The sequence below is a fragment of the Epinephelus lanceolatus genome, chromosome 11 (assembly GCF_041903045.1).
Source record: "Epinephelus lanceolatus isolate andai-2023 chromosome 11, ASM4190304v1, whole genome shotgun sequence".
Classification (NCBI taxonomy): Eukaryota; Metazoa; Chordata; class Actinopteri; order Perciformes; family Serranidae; genus Epinephelus; species Epinephelus lanceolatus.
The window spans coordinates 1984966-2003700 of NC_135744.1; the positions used below are offsets into that span (position 1 = coordinate 1984966).

Below are 18735 nucleotides of genomic sequence, written 5' to 3' on the forward strand. Positions count from 1 at the left end.
TTTATAACTCCAGCATACATGGTCCAATCTTGCCCAAACTTCACAGGATTAATGCCAGTCCCATCCTGAGCACATCTACATGTCAATAATTAGAGATAAATATAGCGCCCCCTACTGGCAATAGGAAATGTCATGTTTTAGACTTTAATGTACATCTCCAGATCCATCTCAAACTTGGTCAAAAAAGCCATAAGACGTTGATGACGCTTTATTGTGGAAACTGTGAGTTTTCGTCGAAGGGCGTGGCCACAGCCTGGCGGCGAGCTTTGATGTTTCGCCGTGATGATAAACGTTGCTGTAACTTGACTCCACGTGGGAATATCTTGCCAAAACTTCACACATATGATGACAGTCCAGCCCTGAACACATCTACAGAGGAATTTTGAATCACCACCATAGCGCCACCTACTGGCAACAGAAAGTTACTTTATACATTCTTTGATGTCCCTCTTCTAGCAGGTTAATCAGACCCACCTCAAACTTGATGGTCTAAGTCCTTAGACCTTGATGATACTTAAAAATAAGGCTTTTGAGTTTTCATCAAACGCTGTCACCGTGGCGCCGCCTTGTTCGCCATCAAATACGATGTTGTTTTGAAGGGACAAGGGATGCTTGAAAACTCACCAAACGTGGCATACACATCACAGGTCGCAAGTCCTGTTGTCTGATGTGATTTTTGTGCTTTGATGCACCAAGATGGCTCAACAGCTAGAATATTTCAATTAAGCAGCCCAAAAAGCTGGTTTGACCTGCATGTATGAAACTTGGTAGGCACCTGTAACACTCTATCATGTACAAAAAAGCCTCTTAGAGCCATGCTCCAAGCTCAACAGGAAATCCGCAATTTTGAATTTACTTGTGCCACTTTTGTGCATTTTTGCCCATTTCCAGGGCTTGTAAATTAACGAACTTGTCCTACAGATTTAATCAGATTGGCTCCAAACTTGGTGTATGTAAGCGTGACTATGTTGTGACCAAAAGTTATCACAGGATTTGCCCAATGTTGAATGGTGCGCCCGCTGCCGAGCGTTGAATCTTGAGGTTTCGCCATGAAAAACAAAATTGCTGTAGCGTTGGCATAAATGGTCCAGTCTCACCAAACTTTACATGATTCATATTAGTCCCGCCCTGAACACATTTTCATTACCATATTTCCTGATAGTCATAGCGCCACCTAGTGGTGAAAGGAAGTACTTCTTACCAGACACTTATCTTTGGATTAACCTGAAATTTCAGTGCTGTGGTGTGCATTTGATGTACACAAACATGACATATCATAAGTGTCTATGCATGCTGCAGAGGGTTTAATTTTGATGTCTCGCCATGAAACAGGAAATTGCTATATTTTTGCCGTAAATGTTCTGATCTCCATCAAACTTCAGATGATTCATACTAGTCCCGCCCTGAAAACATATATATGACCATATTTCCTGATACTCATAGTGCTACCTAATGGTGACAGGAAGTAGGTCTCAAACACTTATCTTTTGATTTATTCGAAAGTTAAATGCTGTGGTGTATATTTGATGTATAAAAACATGATGTGTAATTACTGTGCTCTCCAACTCCCTCTAGTGGAAAGAGGAAGTGATACAAAATGTGAAATATGTCATTCCAGCACTGTATCAGGATATGCCAAGTCACTCCTGCATGCGATGTCTAACTTTGACAGAAATGAATTGACATGTCAGAAGACGTCCTGCCAGGGTTTAATTTTACAAATCACGCGCTGTAACTACTGACCTAAATCCAACAGGAAGTGCGCTATTGTCATTTCAAAGTAAGATGTCGTTTTTCACAAATTCTCTCTCTCAAAAAATATTTCCTCCTACACCATTTATCCTATCGGTTTCAAACTCGCACACATGACAGACCAAGCCCTGCTAAACAATTCCTCTGAACAACTTTGTCATTACTCGAACAGTTTGGATTTTATGATGTGTTTAAGGTGACATGTCACAAAACCTCTTGACAATTTTTGTGCCACATAGACACAGTAAAATGGCTGCTGTGGGCTGTACGAATGCTATAGAAAGATTAAATTAAAACTGGCTTCTTCAGTTCCTCGAGACCTACAAATCACTCATTTACACCACCGACCTAAATCCAACAGGAAATGAGTTAGTGCCTCTTAAATGTGACATGTCACAAAACCTCTTGACAATGTTTGCTCTCTCTCTCTGTCTGTCTGTGTCTCTGTGTCTGTCTGTCTGTCTGTGTCTGTCTGTCTGTCTCTCTGTGTCTGTGTGTGTCATACTTCTACTGTTATTATACTCATACGATTATTGTCACATATGTATACTATCAGATATTAAAATATACTTTGGACCACAATAACCAGAATTATAATTATAATATTATTCTTTTCCTTAATGCTGTTGTAAGCTATTAAAATTACCGTCTGTCCTGCATCTTTCTCTGTCTCCCCTTCTGTCTCATTGGGTCCTGAGGACAGAGGGATGCTGTATGCTGTAAAGCCCTGTGAGGCAAATTGTGATTTGTGATATTGATTGATTGATTGATTGATTGATTGATTGGTTTCCTCGTCAGTAGTTTGGTTTTCAGAAGCCATCAAAGTTCTACTCCCAAATCATGGGTTTATTGCCAAAAATGACCTTGCGTTCTATTGACATTCCTTGTTTTATCGACATTTCGACTCCTACGAATAGGCTAATTCACTGGAGGCTGACAGCGAGGGTCCGAGGTCCCGTTCATCGCTGCTTGCAGCTTTAATTATTATTATTACTGGCGATGCTAGCTCAAAGCGTTGCTGTTGCACATCGTGGGAGAACGTGTGCATGACATTTATGACACGTTAGCAGCAGACGGTGATAAATATTGTAGAAGCGAAAATCAGGGCCTGGAAGTGGGCCAGATGGCTCCCGACCTCGTCTTCTACTTCTCCTCTGCAAATCGTCCTCTGAGTTGAATTAGTACCTTAGGCTCAGCTGGCTGACACTTAGAAAAACACTGGAGTCGAGTAGAATCAGGTGCAATCGAGTTTAATGTGTTCACAAGCAACAACACATACAACTCATTGAGTCAGGCTCCGGAGCACGACTGAAGTTTCGCTCTCTGCGTTCTCTCTTTTATGCTGGTGAAGATTCGAGAGAATCTCCATCCTTTTCCTTTCATCCTGCCCACCTAAACCCAAACCTATTGGTGGCAGATCCTTTTCTTTTTAGCCTTTTTTCATCTGGTCCAAATCTATTGGTAGTAGGCCCCTTGGGCCCTTGCCCAAACATGACCTAGGCCTGGAAATCCCCAAATTCTCCCACCATTAGATTCGAACTTAGTTTCACTTTATTTTTTAAAAATATATGAAACCTGGGGACTTTCTGTATACAGTCCCCTGTGCTTTCAAACAATGTGAGCTTAGAATGTGTGTCATGCAATACAAACATTAAAGAGTGTGTGTGTGTTATTATTAAACAATAGAGGGTTATTTAAACAATACATGGTGTGGTGTATGTGTGCTCTTCAATGTGAATGCATAACCTTGTGTTGTGAATACATAAACTTGTGTAACTTTGTTTTATCACACATAGATGCATAACAAACAGTTTTATAGGAACTTATAACATAAAACATGGTTATATGTTCTTCACTCTTAATCAACTTATACAATTTAACACCTTCACCTGATTAAAGATTAAATCTTACACTACATTCCCCTCTTTGGGGCTACATAGTCCCATCTAATGCTTGAATCAAGGAGAGAAAAAAAAATATGTATTCCCCCCTTTGGGACTTCATAGTCCCATAGTACTTAATTAGGATCAGTAGATGTCACACATAAACCAACTTCAGTGTGCCTTACTAATCACACTGCGTGAGCATTATGCAATAATATTTTGAGTACAAGAGCTAAGCTTAATGGCCTCGCTGTTATTTTTCCATTGCATACATGATTGTTTACAATGGCCCTCTTATACATAGGTCACAATTGGCAAAATACATATCAATCTTAGCCAGTATTGCTGTCCAGTTGTTGTCCATCAGACACATAGGCAGATATGCCCACCATCCGCAGTCGCCGATAGGACGCCACCTGGTCCCTCAGCATTCTAACCTCCTGTTGCAGGGCCTGATATCCGACCAGTTGTTGTTGTAAGGCATCCTTAGCCTGGGTCAGCTCCAGGACTTGGTTACGCAGATTGGCTATCTCTTGTTCAGTTAGCCGCAGGTGTTCCCTCTGCAGCCATTTGTTCTCAGCCTTTCTGATTATGTAGGAGCTAAAGCGAACTCTGCGGAGTCTTTTCCGCAGTTTTATGGGAAAACTGCGCACAAGTTGGCAGAAAGGACCTGCTGGAACAGGATGGAGCAGGGTGCGTAGCTTCTTTACCAAGTCTTTGTGCTCTATCGTAGTTGGCACTCCATCAGGTAGTCTCCAGTGGAAACATTCCACATGTTCTGGGAGCACGCCATACTCCTGCTCCAAGATCTCACATGTTTCCTGTGATAGGGCCTGTACTGACAGGTGACCCTCATTGCGGGATTCCAGGGCCTCCTCTGAGAGTTGCACTGTGAGCCGTGGGCTGGTAGGTGAATAGGACGACAGTGGTCCAAGATCGCCCTCTGACGATGACGATGGGTCAGGGGAGTGCAATGGCAGCAACCTGGTGCGGGCACTGTCCTTAAGGTTTTTCTGCTGAGGCGGTGCCTGCGCTGTGGTGGGTGTCTGAACCTTTAATGTGGCCTGCATCAGGTATTGGGAACACTGCAGGCCTGGATTCACGTTCCCCCGGCTTCCTTCTCGGCTGGGACCCGCCTGGACTCTGCCATCCGGATTAGCAGTACTGAGGATTGGGTTGGGCGCCTCTTGGTGGGTCCCACTCTGACTGGGGGCTTTGACCAGGTCCCGGATCTCTTGCAGTATGTAGCGGAGCAGGGAGTAGGTGGGAGGTTGGGTTGGTGGCTGAATTGATGGTCGGGGTTGAGCGTAGAGCTGTGACAGCGTCATCTGGGGAGTGCCTCCGCTGGGGGTGCCGGCTGGTGCAGAACAGCTGGCCATTGGGCAGGGTAACCCTGGGTGGAATAGTGGAGGTGGAGATGGCGGATATGGCGAAGAAGGCTGGTTTGGTACACTTGGCCCCTGCTGCTGGCACTGGAACCCAGGTTGGCCCCCCGGGTTCTGCTGGTATGGATATGGGGATCTCCAGTTCTCAGCCATGTTCTGCACCTACAGTACAGACCAAAAGTTTGGACACACCTTCTCATTCAATGCGTTTTCTTTATTTTCATGACTATTTACATTGTAGATTCTCACTGAAGGCATCAAAACTATGAATGAACACATGTGGAGTTATGTACATAACAAAAAAAGGTGAAATAACTGAAAACATGTTTTATATTCTAGTTTCTTCAAAATAGCCACCCTTTACTCTGATTACTGCTTTGCACACTCTTGGCATTCTCTCCATGAGCTTCAAGAGGTAGTCACCTGAAATGGTTTCCACTTCACACTTATCAGGGTTAATTAGTGGAATTTCTTGCTTTATCAATGGGGTTGGGACCATCAGTTGTGTTGTGCAGAAGTCAGGTTAATACACAGCCGACAGCCCTATTGGACAACTGTTAAAATTCATATTATGGCAAGAACCAATCAGCTAACTAAAGAAAAACCAGTGGCCATCATTACTTTAAGAAATGAAGGTCAGTCAGTCCGGAAAATTGCAAAAACTTTAAATGTGTCCCCAAGTGGAGTCGCAAAAACCATCAAGCGCTACAACGAAACTGGCACACATGAGGACCGACCCAGGAAAGGAAGACCAAGAGTCACCTCTGCTTCTGAGGATAAGTTCATCCGAGTCACCAGCCTCAGAAATCGTAAGTTAACAGCAGCTCAAAGACCAGATGAATGCCACACAGAGTTCTAGCAGCAGACCCATCTCTAGAACAACTGTTAAGAGGAGACTGCGCCAATCAGGCCTTCATGGTCAAATAGCTGCTAGGAAACCACTGCTAAGGAGAGGCAACAAGCAGAAGAGATTTGTTTGGGCCAAGAAACACAAGGAATGGACATTAGACCAGTGGAAATCTGTGCTTTGGTCTGATGAGTCCAAATTTGAGATCTTTGGTTCCAACCGCCATGTCTTTGTGAGACGCAGAAAAGGTGAACGGATGGATTCCACATGCCTGGTTCCCACTGTGAAGCATGGAGGAGGAGGTGTGATGGTGTGGGGGTGTATTGCTGGTGACACTGTTGGGGATTTATTCAAAATTGAAGGCACACTGAACCAGCATGGCTACCACAGCATCCTGCAGCGACATGCCATCTCATCCGGTTTGCGTTTAGTTGGACCATCATTTATTTTTCAACAGGACAATGACCCCAAACACACCTCCAGGCTGTGTAAGGGCTATTTGACCAAGAAGGAGAGTGATGGAGTGCTGCGGCAGATGACCTGGCCTCCACAGTCACCGGACCTGAACCCAATCGAGATGGTTTGGGGTGAGCTGGACCACAGAGTGAAGGCAAAGGGGCCAACAAGTGCTAAACACCTCTGGGAACTCCTTCAAGACTGTTGGAAAACCATTTCAGGTGACTACCTCTTGAAGCTCATCGAGAGAATGCCAAGAGTGTGCAAAGCAGTGATCAGAGCAAAGGGTGGCTATTTTGAAGAAATTAGAATATAAAACATGTTTTCAGTTATTTCACCTTTTTTTGTTAAGTACATAATTCCACATGTGTTCATTCATAGTTTTGATGCCTTCAGTGAGAATCTACAATGTAAATAGTCATGAAAATAAAGAAAACGCATTGAATGAGAAGGTGTGTCCAAACTTTTGGCCTGTACTGTATCTTAAGGTTGTAAAGGACAGCTTTAATACACTTTACCTTTTGGTTCTTCAACCTCTCCCTTCAACACTTAATTCTAAACATAAGCCATGCAAGCAGGATTAATTGTTAGTGGTTAAGTGTTAGTACTGGTCAGGTGACAGCAAGGGTACTAGGGGCTGGTGGCTCGTGGCCTGCTCCGTTCTATATAATCTCCTCATATTCTCCTTCCGCTTGCCTATATTTCTGCTCATATTGGACAGCTTCTACTGCCATGCCCCGTGGCATTATCTCATACTGGTTTCTGACATATCGCCCTCTAGTCTGGTCTTGATCCTTAGGAACCTTTCCCTGAAAGCCACTCATGTCTTCATATGGCTCTGCGCCTTCGGTGGGTCGTGGACCTTGGTCTATTATGACAAACTGTCCCATATGGGTTTCCATGGCTCTTCTGAGCACTACCCGCACTAAGGGAATAATACAACAAGACACTACAAGAAGGGTCAACACTACAAGTCCCAACAGCACTCCTATCATTCGCAGAATCTTCCCAGGGGATAGTTGTCCTAACCATTCCCAAATTGAAGAAACCCTAGTGTTCCAACTGGAGTGCTGCACATGTTGGTCTCTTAATGTATGTATGTTGTCTAAGGCTCGGGTTAAGTTGCCATCCTCCCCTGTGTGCATGGGGATGACAGTGCAACAGCCTTCTCCTATCACATCACAGACCCCTTGGTCTTGAGCAAGCATTGTCTTGATAATAAGCCTGTTTGGCAATGTCATCAAAGATGTGGCATGTAATTGCTCACTTACTTCTTGTAAAGCGTCTATGGTCCAGTTTACAAATCTCTGTTGATTATACCACAAATAATTTACCCAGCGGCTATTACGTTCTATGTACTGGGCATTCACAAAGTATCCACCAAGGGGCACGGAACCCCATCCTCTGGCCCACGATATCCAGTCCTCTGATATAGCCTGATGCCCCTCAGGCATCCCATACGGTACCTGATTGTATGTAATGTATATGTTACCATCCTCCTTCCAGAAGTGTGTTTGAGTGTCAGCCAATCTACGAGACCTTTTTTGAGTACTGTTATTTAGACTGTTGTTTAGACTTATTATCATAGTTTGTCCTGTTAATATTACTGGGGTACAGATTCCTGTCCAATTCGCTGGTAGTACAGCTTGTACCTGGCGATTGCTCTCACACATCCAAAATATGTCTGCCAATAGCTCTATGCCGTTACTAAGGTCACCAATCCCTACCCAAGTGGCATCTGTACAATTACCTCACCATATAGTTGAATTCTTTGAAGCGCCGCTGATCACCTGCCCACACTGAATTTTGGCTTCTTCAGTGGTGTTACATATCTTTTCCTGTCTGCGGGAGTCTGCAACTCCGTCATTTGTGATATTTTCATGCCTGCACTGGATCAGCACTTCCGCCTCTCTGGTAGCGTTGAGAGAGGTGGAGTTGTCTAACACGCTCTCTATCCCCTCTCCTCGTGCTATACAAAATGGGAATACAATATCTTGTGCCAAATGCACTACTGGAGGTACTTGATACTCCTGTTTGATTGGTTCTGGGGCACCTTTAAGACTTACAGGACAGATTGCAGTGTTATTAGTGTGCTTCCCTCTTCCTGCTGCCATCCACATGGTGCACTGTGTAAAACAGAAAAATGTGCGTGCGCATTCCTCTATGTCTGGGAGAGGCCTGACCCTGGGTAGGCCCCTATTCCTGTGACATGCTATACATAAGCTATTAGTGACTTGTTTCGCGGAGTATTCTAACCATTGATAGAATTTGTTGGACTTCCAGGTGGTTGTTCTTATTACCTCTACTCTCCGTGCCCTCACAGCCCTTGATTTTCTCTGGGGTACTGGGTCCAACTGAAGCCACTGGTGGGCTACCTTTAAAGGTATGCTGCGCCCTGTATCTGTGTCGGTGCCACCTCTCATGTCACACATAACTCTTGCTGTCACCTTCCCCTCTGCACTACAGCGTGGTCCTATGGACCGGCCATGCAACCCAATGCCTCCTGAACCCTCCACCAATATGTCAACGTAAGCATGTGATTTATAGTAGGTTAATGAAACTATCTCTCTGTATGGTATCTTGCCCTGCTTTGCGGCTATGGTCCCTAGTGCCACTGCACACTCACCTACTTGCTCCTGGCCTTGTCCACCCTGCTCTACTCCTTCACTTTGCTTCACTCCTGCCAGGATGAGCAATAGAGTTAGTAGTACTGCAGCTATTACTCCCACTTTAATTCCTCCCCCCGTACTGTCTGGGCCTTCAGGCCTTCCCTGGCCTGGTCTACCGAGGGGCTGATCCCTCTCTGGGGCCTGTGTCTCCTCTGTCTGCGTTGCCTGTGTCTTCGTCTGACCCCTCTGTGTCTCTAGGCCCGCCTGCTTCTGAACTGCTGCCTTCTGGGCTGCTGCTTTATTCTCCTTCTTCTCCTTCTGCCTCCGCTCCCTCTGCTCTCTCTGTTCTTTCTGTGCTTGGGCCCTCATCACCGTCCCCGCGGCCATCAGATGACAACTCATGAGGTTCATCGCCAGCCACTGTGGACAGGGAGCCTCCCTCTGAGGTATTCTCTGATGACACCCTCTCTGGCAGTGACCCATTGCTGTCACTCCGAACTCTGCCCCGGTCCTGTCTGCTCGCCAAGCGTGCTGACCTCCTGGTCCCCTGTTCCTGCGGGGAGGCATCGCCTTCCCCTTCTGGACGACCCTCTGCTTCCCTTGGGGCGGCCTCGCCTTCCCCTTGTGGTTCTAGGGGAGCTGCTCTCTGTCTGGCTCTAGGCCAGGGTATAGGTCTCTCTGGGTTGTTAGCTCTGCAGCAGTGATTAAGATGGAACCAAACGTCCTTACGACCTTGTATGGGCCTTCCCTTCGTGGCTGGTCCCACTTTCTTTTGAACATCTTGACGTACACCCACTGTCCAGGAAGTATTCTCTGAAGGTCCTCTGGGATTTCGACCCCTCTGTCCTCGGTGGTGGCTCTCACCTGCTGGAACACAGCCCTGTGGATACGAGTCAGACTTCGTAAGTAATCAAACATTTCACCTTGCAACTGTTCCAGCGAGGGCCCTTCATAGGGACCTTTCAAGTATAGTATTGGCATGGGTCGACCCGTAAGCGTTTCATGCGGTGTTAGATGCGTGACTCTGCTAGCTTGTGAGCGCACTGACATTAGAGCAAGCGGTAAAGCATCCACCCAATTGAGTTTATCTCCACTGTCTGCCACTATCTTAGCTATTTTGGCCTTCAAGATACCATTTGCTCTTTCTACTGCTCCCTGTGACTGGGGATGGTATACGCAGCCAAATTTTTGTTTAATTCCCAATTGCTTTAGTGTCTCTCGCACAACATTGGACACAAAGTGGCTCCCATTGTCTGATGATATAGTATCTGGCATCCCAAACCTTGGGAAGACTTCTTGACACAGAAACTTGGCAACTGTTCTGTGTTCTGATCTTGCGGTGGCTTTTGCCTCCACCCATCTGCTGTATCTACATATAACTACCAAAATATACCTCATTCCTCTTGCTCTCGACTGCAGTCCCATGTCTATGTAGTCTAGCATAAGGTGTCTAAAGGGACCGTCTGGAGGTGGTATATGTGCCAGAGGGGCTATAAAAACTTTCCTGATGTTGTATCTTGCGCAAGTCTCGCATTCGCTTAGTACTCTATCTACTGTTGCTGCCATGAATGGTGACCACCATACTGCTTGCAATTTCTGTAGGATCTCCCCCCTTGCGCAATGGTCACTACCATGCGCCCAAATTATCGCATGTCTTAACAGTAAGGTTGGTAGGACAAAATGACCATGACTATCTCGTCAGAGACCATGCATTGGACCCTGTGGTACCGTTCTGATGGCTCCACGTTGCACCCATAGGCGTTTTTCACTTTCACTAACTCTGTTTTGAGCCATTATAAGGGAAGACATGGTAGTAAGGGGTTCACAATCTTGTATGGTTAGTATGGGTGCCATTGTTGCACCTATTGCTGCCTGTTTGGCCGCCTCATCAGCTAGGTTGTTCCCTTTAGCTATCAATGAGTCAGTCTTTTGGTGGGCTGGACATTTAATTACTGCCAAAGCCGTGGGAAGAAGCATGGCTTCTAATAGTTCAAGGATGGCATCTCCATGAGTGCCAGGAGTGCAGCTCTGCGAAACCCTCGTTTCCATATGTTAGCATGAACATGACAAACGCCATAGGCATACGCTGAGTCTGTATATACATTTAGTGACTTTCCTTCTGCTAATTTACATGCTGCTGTTAGGGCTTTTATTTCTGCGAGCTGGGCTGAGCAAGGCTGAGAGAACTTACATGATTGCAATGTGACAAAATTCTGGTCATCGTTGTCGAGTTGAACAATCCCATATCCGGCGTGGGTACCAGTGGCATCACGGAAACATGACCCATCAACAAACAAAGTGAGATCAGCTGGAATTGGTTGATTATGTAAATCTTCTCTGGCACGCATAAATTTGTCTGTGTCATGAATACAATCATGTGGCATCCCTTCTGTTGGTAACACCAGTTTGGTGGCGGGGTTAATGGTAGTACAGCGCTGAATGTTAAGTTCAGGGGCTGATAGGATTACCTCATAGCCCATGCGTCTGGCTTGTGTTAAAACAAATCGTGGACTTGTCAGTAGTGAAGTTGATGGGAAGTATACAACGTTACAGGATGTCCCATGGTCAGTGATGATGCCTTTTGAAATGCAAATACAGCTGCGGCTAGCCCCTGATAGCAGGGTGGCAGCCCAGCTTCTATGTTGTCCAGCTTGGTGCTGTAATATGCTAAAGATTGCTTCCCTGTGGGTGTGTCTTGCATAAGCACAGCACAAGCAAAGCCTGATCTTTCAGCTACATATAAATGAAAAGGTTTAGCATAGTTAGGAGTCCCCAGTGCTGGAGCGGATTGCATGTCTATTTTTAGAGCTTGGAACGCTCCTTCTGCTTTCTCTGTCCACACCAATTGTGCTGCGTTATTGGTTTGACCTGCTGCCCTTATCAGAGCCCTGAGTGGAGCAGTTTTAATGGCATAGTCACAAATCCACGGCCTGCTGTAGCCTGTCATGCCCAAAAAAGATAGCATCTGGCCCACCGTTTGCGGTTGAGGGGCCTTGATCACTGCTTCTAACTGAGATGGTGCAATACATCTTTTGTCCACACTCAACTGTCTGCCCAAGTACTCTACAGACTGCTGGCAGAATTGCAGCTTATCTTTATTGACCTTATGCCCTCCTTGTGCTAAAGCTGTGAGCACAGCAATGGAGTCTTTTTCACATTGGTCTTTTGTGGGGCTACAGATTAACAGATCGTCTACGTACTGCAAAACTGTGCTTGGCACGTTCAAACTCACTAAGTCTTGTGTCAGCACGCGGTTAAAGATCGAAGGCGACTCGGAGAGCCCCTGTGGGAGCCTCGAGTAAACGTATTGCTGATTCTCGTACGTAAAGGCAAAGAGATACTGAGAATCAGGATATAGTGGTACACTGAAAAAGGCTGAACACAAATCAATCACTGTGTACCACTGGGTGTCTGGTGGAATGTTTGATAACAGTGTGTGTGGGTCTGGAACGAGTAGTACTTCGCCGTCTACAATGGCATTAACTGCTCTCAAATCATGAACTAAACGGTAGTCTGTTGAATTTGGTTTCCTGATGGGAAAAATGGGTGTGTTGCAGGGGCTTTTGATTTTAACCAAGACCCCTGCTTCCACCAAACCCTTAATAGTTGGCCTGATACCATCAATCACATGCTGCTTAAGAGGATACTGTTTCTGATATGGTAGGTTAACATGTGGCTTCAGCTTAATGTAAACAGGTTGGGCTGATTTTATTAATCCTACATCAGTCTTATGGGCTGTCCACAACTGGGGTGGGACCTGGTTTAGCATTTCATTATGTTCTGCAGCAACTACCATGTGTGTGGCTGTGTTTCCATCTACCATTACCTTATCTGCTACTGCTTCATCGCCTACTTTGACTGAGATTCTGATAAACTGCTTATCTTTTGAAATGTGAATGTACTTATTCTTTGTAGGCACCCACTCTTGCACCTGCAGGGCACGCTTGACCATAGGACCAAGATGATGAGACTCATAACCTTCTGCCACTAACAGTGTGATGTATGGCGTGGAATTTGGTACCTGAAACCACCCAGACAATTCCTCTGGGAGGCGGACAGCCGCTGCCACGCCTTCTGGTCCCAAAAACATGTCTTCACTTGTGACTAGACATGGTTTCTTGTTGATTACTGCATCCCAACATTCTTGGTAATCTACATGAGTCAGATCTTGAGCGTGCAGTGCAGTGGCAAAGCGGAAGTATGTGCTGTGTCATAGTGAAGTCGAATCCACAACTCCCATTCAGTCCATGCCTGTTTGAGGTGTGACTTCTGGTGTCAGCTGGAGCCAGTAGGCAAGTGCTTGTTGTTTTCCTGTCGTGTCCTGGGGAAGCTGTGGCATCATATGTTGTGGGGGTTCGTCAGGGAAATCCAAATACAAGCCATCTTGGGTGCACATGATTTTTGCTTTTAATGGGCACAGAATATCTCTTTCTAATAGGTTTACTGGGGTATGAGCTGAATATAGCAAAGGTGCGCATATAACTTTGCCTGCAATGAGCATTGGAACGGGTTCCCTCAGTGGTATGACTTGTGATTTCCCAGAGAAGCCTATTGTTTTTATAGATGACGTGGAAAGGGGGAACCTGGAACCTTCTTTTCCAATGCACAAATATGTGGCACCTGTGTCCACCATGAAAGAGTAATCACGATCGTGAATGACAACAGGTATGATTGGTTCATCTTGTGACTGCAGTGGTATTGCTGGTGACATTAGTTCCCCCTTAGGCTTCTCTGGGCACCCCTACCAAGGGCGTGTCTGCTCCGTGTTGGGCCAGTTTTGTGCTGGACCGTCCCATGGATTACTAGGGCAGTGGGCCCGTATATGGCCTGGCTGACCACACCCCCAGCACAGGTTATCAGGTGGAGCTGGATTGGCTCCTGGATAACCTGTACCCATGTCTGGCGGGCCTGGTTGCTGGTTGGGCGCAGTTTGCTGGAACACATGCTGGTTTCCTGGTATGTAGTTTCGGTCTCCCTTCCAGCCTCCCCTAAACGTTGTATCTCCTCTGGTTCCACCTCTGCCCCGCTCCCTAGGGGGCTGCTGGTTGCCTCTTTATGCTTGTTGCTGGTAATAGTAATGATGATGCAGGGTATTAGCAGAATTGTCATTTCCTGCTACGTTTGGGTCTGTGGGGGTTGGCTGCAGAGGCACTTGGGGCTGGACTGCCTGGGGAGCTGCTTGGTTTGCGATTACCATGGGGGCCTGAACTTCAGTTTTTTCTTTCTCTTTTTCTTTCTTTACCAGCTTACTTAGTTCTCCCAGCTGTAGCTGTGTCAGCTTGTTGGCTAGCTGTTTGCTGTCCTCTTCCATTTTCTTTTTGTCTTTTCTGTAGAGCTCCACGTGATGGATAATATGTTCTGAAAACAGTGGCCAGTCCACCTTCATCAATCCTACCACGCCTTCCAGGCATCGCTGTACATCCTCCGGCATGGCTTTTTTAACCATCATTTTGAACAAGCTCTGAGTCGTTTTATTAGCATTCCATGCTTCCCCTGTCTCTTCCTTCCACCTTTTCTGGAAGCTGTGTAGAAACTTGGAGGGACATTCATCCTCCCCCATGGTTTCTCCCTCCAGTTTGGATGGGTCTCTTTTTTCTGGGTAATGCGCTCTCAGTTGCTGCCACACCCGGGAACGGTAGCCTCCAAAATTCACCCCATCGTGTGCATTGGTGCCAATGGCTGTACTTAAGCCAGCGTCTGTGAATATCTCCTTGGTGGTTTGTTTTACCACCACATAGGTGAGTATAGCTTCGATATCTCCTACGGCCAACTGTATACCAGCTGTGGTTTCTTCCAGAGCCATTATCCATTTATCGGCGCCATCAGTGAACACTGGTAGACGTTCTGCCAGGCCTATCATATCCATGAAGGGCCAGGGCTCATACTGTTGTCTTCCACCAGTTTTTGTTATAATGGGGCACATGGAACTTTCTGTCTCTTCATCTGACAGTCCATCAACAGATCACCACCTACTGTTCTCCCGTTTCTTAATGTCATGCCAGCTCGGTTTTGGCTTCTTCTGTCTATTTTCTGTCCTTTGTCAGTGGCCTGTGCTTCCTCTGACTGTGCTCTATCGGTCTCCATAGTACCTTGGAGTGTCAGAGTGATATGCTCTGTGGTGGGGCTAACTTGGGGTTCCCTCTGTCTCTGCTGGGAGGCTTCATCCTCCTCCAGCCATTCTTTTAATTTCTCCAATTCCTGAGCCATGCGCTGTACTGTCTCTTCAGATCTTCGAGCTACCCCTTCCAATTGCTGGAGTAGCTGTAAGTCTTGAGTGCTCTTTGGTGAAGCTCCCCCTGAGGCACCTTCCTCAGGACCCCCACAACCATTGGATGATTCATTTCGCATTTTCTGACCTGGGTGAGGTGTGGGGTCGATGGTGGCCATCCCCTGTCGCTCTTCCTCCTGGCGCCTTCAAAAGTGCTCTGCCTCTTTTTCCAGCCATATTTGCAACTGTTGTTCCACCATGGCACTCAGGGGTCTGGATTGTGACACTGGCCCCTCCTCCTCATTCCTTCGTGATGTTGCAGTGGGAGACTTGGATTCCCCAAAGAGAAGGCTCGGACAGCTTGAATGGTAAGCAGACTTTTTCATAGGGAGGCTCGCGTAGCTGGAATGAAAGGACTTGTATCCATCCTCCTTCAGTCACCTCAGCTTCTCTTTCCTTTTGTGTGCTTGCCTCTCTCTGGGGGGTGTGCCTTCCGCACTGGCGAGGCCTGCCATCTCCTGGTCGGTTGATTGCTCAGCATGTTTTCCCTTCTTGCCATTACATGCCTTGGTACATAATTCAAAGTTAGTGGCTTCTGTGCCCCCGTCGTCATCCGACGATCCGTCAGTACTGTCTGTCTCTGAGGGAGGCGCCGATTCCAGTGGTAGCTTTTTCCGTGGTTCCTGCTGTTTCTTTTTCTTGATCTCTCGCTTAGTGTTTTTAGTTAAGGTCACTGTGAATTTCCCTTGTAATTGACATCTCCATGGCTTTTGCATCCCTTAGTGGATATTGTCCTATTATTGGCTGTGTTGGCTCCTGTGGGTATGGGGGCGGTGGTGGTGTGGGTAGGGGTGGTGCTGTAGGCATCACGGGAGCTGTAGGTGTCACTGCTTCCTGATCCTGGTGTTCTTTTTTCTTTTCCTCCAGCTGCACCATCTGTTTTCTTCCCCCTGCTTGTCTGAACCATCCCAACACTTCCCTCTCCTTAGCTCTCTTGTTCTTTATTTTATAGTTAGCTTTTTTGTCTTTGGCTTCAATGTGTCTTAATTCTGACTCTACTTCATCACAGCATGCCAGATTGAAAGTACGTTCCATAGGCCAACGATTTTTTCCTGATGTTCTTTTGTGCCATTTGTTCACACATTGTTGAATGCATTTCACTCGACTTGGGTGTTGCCGCATTACTACCTCCACTGGGGTAAAAACCCCTTTTTCCATCTTTCCCTGGTTGGCTCCCATGAAGCCTTGTTTGGCTTCACTGCTTCTTGGAATCTCTGGCAGTTAGTCTGTTTCTTTTGTGCGTATTAGTACTATGATTTTTCCTACTGTTATAGCAGTTTTATGTTTCTTTCCTCTATATGGGTTGTACTCTAATTTGTGTGACCCGTCCCCTTGGGGAACCTGGGTTAAACACCCAAATTTACCTGTTTCCCACTCAACTTTTCTGGGCACAACAACAATTTGCAGCCGTGGAGGGTATCTCACCCTGTCTTGGCCTCGTATACTTATCTGGTGTAGAGAAAGTGAAACTACTGGTCCGTTCTTATAATTATCACACAAGGTCTGTAATAGAGAATTTAGTGAATAAGGGACCCACAATCTATGCAAAATCTCTTCCCATGGGGCACCTGGAAACTGTTCTTTTACTTTTTTCAAGTTGATGAATTTAGTAATTTGCCAGAGCTTCTGTTTAATTTCTTGTTCATCCTGCCAATGCTCAGCCCCCTCGTTATCTACATAGGTTCTTTCCAACCAAAAGTGTGTACATATCCCCCTGTATTCTACAGAACTCTCTGTACTACAGTGTTCTTCTTCTATGATCTCATCTTCACTATCATCTCCCACTTCCATCTATTTTAGATACTCTTTTTTCCTCTCTCCTTTCTCTCTGATCTCGCCTCGTTAAAGTTTATTACAGCGGTGGTGGAGCTTATGTACTTGATTTATTGGTTAGGTCTTTTCTACTGTCTCTATGCCTCATCCCCTCCTTAAGTCTGTTAGGTCAGTCGTCTGGTAATTTATCAGTCTTTTTACATTTACTCTTTATTCAACACTTTACTGTATTTACAACTACTGTTCACATCTTTATATTACACTTTACTGTATTTACAACAACTTCATATGTTACACTTGGAATTTACAACAGTTTTATATATCACACTTAGATATGTTACAACTTTATACACTGATCGATCTGCTTACTGTTCTCTTTTAATGTTTAACTCTTTGGCATTCTGCCCGTTCAGTCCTGTCCTCCCTACTCAACACTCCTGCCCTTTCAAGCTTAAAGGAATGTTGGCACGATAGACAGCGGTATCCACAGAAATGCTCTCATGTATTTAACTCTTTATTTTCTCTTTTATTTGCTTGGCATTCTGCCCGTGCGGACCTGCCGTCTGACACAACGCCCCCGCCTCTACAGGCTTAAAGGGGCAGCAGTAAGATAGGCAGCGGTAACCACGGATATGCTTCGCTGATCTCTTTTCTCTTTATTTACTCTTTCTTTTCTCTTTTACCAGTTCTTTTTCTCTTCCCTGTATAACTCTTACAGGTTTCTTTTACACTTGTGCACTTATTTTTTCTTGTCTTCTTAATACTTTAAATACTCTATCTCTTGTTACCTTGGTTACCATACATTCAACACTCACACATACACTCTTTCCGCTCCAAGATCACACTTATTGCACCAGACTCGACCGTCCCAAATGATGTTAGTTGTATCTCAATTATGCCCTTAATTAGTTCCTTAATCAATCAGCACACCACAATTAGGTTCTTTAGAGAAGGGAAATTTGCCAAATACCTTTGACCTGGGTGGCCCCAGCACTGCACTCCAGACACACCCGGTTTAGGCAGAAAAAAGCTCTGCTTACCTTATTTTGGTGGCCACCTGTATGTCTGGCGTGCAGCCCAGTGCTCCGGTCTCCGGTTCTGACTTTTCCCTCTCTCCTGGCTCAGCTCGCCACTTGTAGAAGCGAAAATCAGGGCCTGGAAGTGGGCCAGATGGCTCCCGACCTCGTCTTCTACTTCTCCTCTGCAAATCGTCCTCTGAGTTGAATTAGTACCTTAGGCTCAGCTGGCTGACACTTAGAAAAACACTGGAGTCGAGTAGAATCAGGTGCAATCGAGTTTAATGTGTTCACAAGCAACAACACATACAACTCATTGAGTCAGGCTCCGGAGCACGACTGAAGTTTCGCTCTCTGCGTTCTCTCTTTTATGCTGGTGAAGATTCGAGAGAATCTCCATCCTTTTCCTTTCATCCTGCCCACCTAAACCCAAACCTATTGGTGGCAGATCCTTTTCTTTTTAGCCTTTTTCCATCTGGTCCAAATCTATTGGTAGTAGGCCCCTTGGGCCCTTGCCCAAACATGACCGAGGCCTGGAAATCCCCAAATTCTCCCACCATTAGATTCGAGCTTAGTTTCACTTTATTTTTTAAAAATATATGAAACCTGGGGACTTTCTGTATACAGTCCCCTGTGCTTTCAAACAATGTGAGCTTAGAATGTGTGTCATGCAATACAAACATTAAAGAGTGTGTGTGTGTGTTATTATTAAACAATACAGGGTTATTTAAACAATACGTGTTGTG

General features: G+C 45.7%; 1 protein-coding gene across 7 annotated transcripts in view; it reads right to left on the reverse strand.

Moving 5' to 3' along the window:
* The window catches only part of LOC117262140 (uncharacterized), a 64844-nt gene that overhangs the window by 31335 nt on the left and 14774 nt on the right, over positions 1–18735 (reverse strand). For 2 of the 7 annotated variants that reach the window (XM_078172122.1, XM_078172121.1), the window contains one exon: positions 2987–5182. The exons of 3 other annotated variants lie outside the window; for them this stretch is intronic. In XM_078172122.1, the coding sequence (XP_078028248.1) occupies positions 3968–5182 (1215 nt within the window). In that variant the 3' untranslated portion in view covers positions 2987–3967. Of the gene's footprint in view, positions 1–2986; positions 5183–6750; positions 9813–18735 lie in introns of those variants that run through there. 2 more of the 7 variants (XM_033634848.2, XM_078172120.1) reach the window with 2 other exon arrangements.